The sequence below is a fragment of the Diachasma alloeum genome, unplaced genomic scaffold, assembly GCF_001412515.2.
Source record: "Diachasma alloeum isolate Michigan unplaced genomic scaffold, Dall2.0 Dall_scaffold_00219, whole genome shotgun sequence".
In the NCBI taxonomy this organism is placed as follows: domain Eukaryota; kingdom Metazoa; phylum Arthropoda; class Insecta; order Hymenoptera; family Braconidae; genus Diachasma; species Diachasma alloeum.
This window is the reverse complement of record NW_021680384.1, coordinates 368,072-373,623: the sequence shown is the minus strand read 5'-3', so window position 1 is coordinate 373,623 and position 5,552 is coordinate 368,072. Positions and strand designations below refer to the sequence as shown.

Genomic DNA, 5,552 nt, shown 5'->3' with positions numbered 1-5,552 from the left:
GGGGGGGGGGGGGGGGGGGGGGGGTTACAAGAGCAAAACAGGTGGGAATTGTACTGAGTACGGGAAAACTCGTACGTCGACGGTGTATATAAACCGAAACAAGTGAGAGAGCCGGAGCATCGTATCGGGTGCATGGAATATGTATGCCTTGGGTTGCTTTCGAGAGGGATGGAAAATTTTCGGCGGAGGGGGGGGGGAATACAGGCTGGGAAGGTACTTTGGGCATGAGCGACGTCGTAAATCACCGGGTGCGAGTGGTGCGCCAGTCGGGTATGCTCGCTTCTCCATGGAACCCCTGAGCCCCCCCTGTGGCGACGCCTCGTTATTCTCCCGCGAGTATCTCCTTCCATCCCCCTCGCCCCCAACGCTACCACCCGCTGGTCGCCGTGTGCACATGCACAACCTCGCGGAAATATCTTTATTTGGATATTCACATATTGTGTTTAATTAAATTATCATCTTTGTGGGGTGATTCCGGGAAAATTGGAAAATAGTGGCGGCGAGGGGCGGAGCGAGGGGGAGGGGGGGTCGAGGGAAGTTCTGCGTGAAGTGGAGGGGGACGACCTCATTTGGTCCGGTGGCTTGATCTTGGGGTTGGGGGGAAACAAGCTTTCGGAAGAGGAATTTGTTTTTGTGGGTTTTGAAGGGGGGGGGGAGGGCTGGAGGAATGGGTCGTCAATCCTGGAACTTGAGAATTTGTGGGTTTGAATTGTGTAATGTCATGTGGGAAATTATTGTCTAGTGAGGGGTAAAACAAGGCGCTGTTGAAAAATTTTGAATGAGATTTTCACTGTCGACTTTTTGGAAATTTTTGGAACGTTTTAATTAACAATTTTTATTTACTTCTCACAAATTAATTGAAATTGTCAATTTCAAGGACTTTTGTCGCTGAAAATTTAGAATTTCATGAAAAAATGTTTTTTCGAAAAATTATTCATTAAAAAATATTTGAATCCCGGAAAAAATAGACCAAGGGAAATTTTTAAATTATGTGGCTTTTATTAGGTTATGGCTATGTGGCCAATTAAAAAAAAATCATTTATTTTTTTAAATAAAAAATTTAGAATTTTATTGAAGAATTGTTTTTGGAAAAAATTTCTCCCCAGCCAATATTTATCGGACACACAAAAGTCCCGGTGAGCACAAACAACAGTCGCGACACCTCAAAAAATATGGAAACCCGAAAAATAGCAATTTTTCGTGAAAATTCCCATTGATTTTCGCTCTAGATAAAAAAACTGACACAAATAACGGGAAAAAATGTGAAAACATCAGAGCCTTCCGTATTCCGTGCACAAATAAATCCATCAGAGGCGGGAAATAACCGAAGAGAGTAGTGAAAACAAAATCGCAGAAACAAAAATCAGAGTTGAAAAAAAAAACAACTGAAACAGTAAAAAAAATCGCAACAAAGACTATTGGGGTGGAGGAATCCGTTGTTTACTCTCGAAAACAGTGAGCCAATGCCTAGGGAGAACCTTCCACTGGCCCCAGTGTAAACGTAATATCGTTTATATACGGTGTGTTGTTAACGGGTATCGCTGGGGTTGTTTGATTTCGTATTTTATTGACTCTTCCTTCATTTTTTTTTCGTACCCGAGGCTCGTTATTCGCGATAAAATACGAATGAGCACTATGTTATTTTGTTTTCCAAAAATCGAAGCCTGGAAGTCATTTTTTAATTAGGTTCAGATAGGTACAGATAATTATTTCAGTAGCGAAGCGGTGAAATGGTCGAGTCGACAGCCCCTAGCCGACTTTTCGAGGAATATCTCCGAATCTGAGGGAGATAGCAAAATTTTCATAAAGACCTTTTTTATAGAGCGAATTAAGGGCTACAAAAAAGGTCTTAACAAAAATTTTGCTATCTCCCTTGGATTCCGAGATATCGATTGAAAACTAACATTCAAAATTGACTGAGACCATTTTACCGCTTTGCTGAGTTTTCGAGGAATATCTCCGAATCTAAGGGAGATAGCAAAATCTTCTTGAGGACCTTTTTTATAGAGCGAATTAAGGGCTACAAAAAAGGTCCTAACAAAAATTTTGCTATCTCCCTTGGATTCCGAGATATCGATTGAAAACTAACATTCAAAATTGACTGAGACCATTTTACCGCTTTGCTGAGTTTTCGAGGAATATCTCCGAATCTAAGGGAGATAGCAAAATCTTCTTGAGGACCTTTTTTATAGAGCGAATTAAGGGCTACAAAAAAGGTCCTAACAAAAATTTTGCTATCTCCCTTGGATTCCGAGATATCGATTGAAAACTAACATTCAAAATTGACTGAGACCATTTTACCGCTTTGCTGAGTTTTCGAGGAATATCTCCGAATCTAAGGGAGATAGCAAAATCTTCTTGAGGACCTTTTTTATAGAGCGAATTAAGGGCTACAAAAAAGGTCCTAACAAAAATTTTGCTATCTCCCTTGGATTCCGAGATATCGATTGAAAACTAACATTCAAAATTGACTGAGACCATTTTACCGCTTTGCTGAGTTTTCGAGGAATATCTCCGAATCTAAGGGAGATAGCAAAATCTTCTTGAGGACCTTTTTTATAGAGCGAATTAAGGGCTACAAAAAAGGTCCTAACAAAAATTTTGCTATCTCCCTTGGATTCCGAGATATCGATTGAAAACTAACATTCAAAATTGACTGAGACCATTTTACCGCTTTGCTGAGTTTTCGAGGAATATCTCCGAATCTAAGGGAGATAGCAAAATTTTCGTGAAGACCTTTTTTATACAGTAAATTGAGGGCTACAAAAAAGGTCATGACAAAAATTTTCCCATCTCCCTTAGATTTCGAGATATTCATTGAAATCTAGCATTCAAAATCAACTTAAACCACTACTAATTTTATTCATCACCTGCATTCCTTGATTGACGCAATTAATTAATAAAAATTAATTGAGTGATGATTTCTATGATCCCTATTCACAATAGACTATAATTATTCATTATGGCTTTCGGATGGAGAATAATTAACGGCCCCTCACGCAATTTTCCAGCTAAAAAAATTGAGTGATTGCATGACGAAGAGATTCTCCATCGGAATTATCTATCAAACGGGATAAAACTCGTGTCGCGGACGTGTGTCCCACTCAATAGTACTTGCATTTACGAGGGATAAGTACAGGGTGCGGAAGGGGGAGGGGGTGGCAGATCGAGTGAGGGACGTTGACGTGTGTTCACGACAATTGACTGGCATGGCCCAAGTGCTGGGAAACGATCGCCTGTTCGAATGGTACAAGTGGGATTTTCGTGAAAGGAGTGTGACACGGTGAGGGACAAGCGAAAGCTCCTGATGCTTTCAACTGTCGCTCTATGCACACATAACAGGTACAAGCTCCCCCGGCCGCCCTTGTCTATCTATCCCCCCCCCCCCCCCCCCCCCCCCCCCCCCCCCCCCCCNCCCCCGCCGCCGCCGACTCTCGAATCAATTCTGAAGAAGCGGCGGCTGCCGGTGACGGAAGACACTTCGGGCTCTGTTTGAATGCCAGAGCGATTGACAGGAGCTCCAGTCACTCGGGAAATCGCGGAATAAAAAATTTATTCGGAGCACAATGTGGAGGAAAAAAACATGCGACTTTGGGTCTGAAATCATTGACATCTTTGAATGACTAGGGCGATCCAGAATTTTTCTTGCGCTTTATTTGAGAAATTGACGAATTTTTTCTCTCAATTCTCTATTGAGACAACCACTCAAAATGACCCAAGTTCGTTGGTGAATTCCCATTCCATATTCTTCACGTGTAAAATGAAGGAATCCACCGGCAAATAAAAATAATTCAAAGAATGAAGAATCATTTCTCATTCTAACTTTGCTGAGACAATCCCTGAAAATGACCCAACAAAATTCACAGACCCACCTAAATTTCTAGTCCCTTTTCAAAAATTTCTTCTTTGAATTAATCAACTAAACCCTGTTTTACCCTCATTTTAATGAAAACCAGGTGAATTAATTTGTGGCTCTCCTGTGTTACAGTTTGAGGACAGAGCAGCCGAGTGGTTTAGACACGTACGGTGTGAGACAGGAGCTGAGCAGAGCTCTGGATCTCTGGGCGAGAAATTCAAAGCTGACGTTTCAGGAAGTTAACAGCGACCGAGCCGATATTCTCATCTATTTTCATCGGTGAGTTAATTGCTCCCTCTCCACCGCAATTTTTCACCCAATTTTTCCCCTCAAAAATCCCCCAACAAATTCATTTTTCCATTTTTCACGAGCAGACCGTTATTTTTTTTTTTTTTCAATTTATCGGAATTATTTTATCTCGATCAATTAACGTATCTCCCTCATGTAAACCCGAGATAATTGGATTAATAATCGAGCTGATAGCAGCGCAAATGCTGACGAATTGACCGCACCGTAAACTCCATTAATTATCAATTTATTCCACCGATTTTTCGTATGTTCAAATATTTAATGTTTAAACATGCGAAAACGGTGGATTACCCACGATTTAAACGCGCGCATACAGCCCTGGGAATTAACTCAATTACAAAAATACTTGATAATTCACTGGTGAATTGAGTGCCACCTGCATTTCCTTTGTTATTTGGTCCGTAAACACGATAAATTCCACTGGAAATTCCGAATCCACCCGGATTATTATGCTCGGCATAAGTGAATTTCATTGATAATGAGTTTCACTATTTCGGACATTTGTGTCAATCAATACGTGCATTTAAATAACGGAATATGGCTGGACGTTCGAGTTTTAGATTTATTGGATGGTGAATTCTTCAGTGATGACGCAGGGGGATGAGGTTAAAATGGGACACATGAAAAAATATTTATTTGGCGCAAGTTAGGAAATTTTTTTCTTTAGTTGAGGGTTAAATGAGGAAATGTCAGGCCATGTTTTTTTTATTTGAGGGTCAAGAGTAACCATTGAGGGGCATTTGACCTCAACTGAAATAAAAATATCAATTTTTTTTTGTTTTTAGTTGTGGGTCCAGTAAATTTGAGGGTGAATTGACCCATTAAAAGGGTTTAAGTTGCGAGTCAAATGATCTTGAGGGTCAAAAACCCCCAAGAACGTTCAGGGGTGAGGGTCAAATGGTCTCAAGAGCCGACTAACCCTCAACTAAAAAAACAATATAAAAAAATGAACTAAAAACCAAAAAAAAATCAGTAAATTGTTATTTTGTTTTTATTTAAGCGTCAAATGAATTCGCAAGTCAAACAATCCTTACCAACCTTTCGTGTCAATTAGGAAAAAAAATCCCGAACAAAAAAAAATCCTGAACTAAAAAGCTTCATTCCCCCAAGCCAAAAAAAAATTGATGCGAATCCTCATGGAAGCCCCCTCACCCCACCAATTTTTTTTCATCAACATTGTATTGACACTGAACCCCCGACATTCTCCCAGAAATTCCCTGAATAGAATTAATGGCTCTACATAACCTATAAACAAACTAGCAATGGAGGATGACCGCGTATAAATTATAATTTCGAATGTTACGGACAATGGGGGAGTAATTTTCAGTGGTGAATGTCGTGTGTGGAGGATTTTGTGAGGTTCACCCCAACTGTGACCTCCTCACCC

The 5,552-nt window shown here is 40.5% G+C and overlaps 1 protein-coding gene across 5 annotated transcripts in view; it reads left to right on the top strand.

Annotated features, from left to right (window-relative positions):
* LOC107037425 (matrix metalloproteinase-2) overlaps positions 1-5,552 on the top strand; it is a 114,259-nt gene that overhangs the window by 91,635 nt on the left and 17,072 nt on the right. For all 5 annotated transcript variants that reach the window (XM_015255979.1, XM_015255978.1, XM_015255980.1 and 2 more), the window contains one exon: positions 3,989-4,135. In XM_015255979.1, the coding sequence (XP_015111465.1) occupies positions 3,989-4,135 (147 nt within the window). The remainder of the gene's footprint in view (positions 1-3,988; positions 4,136-5,552) is intronic.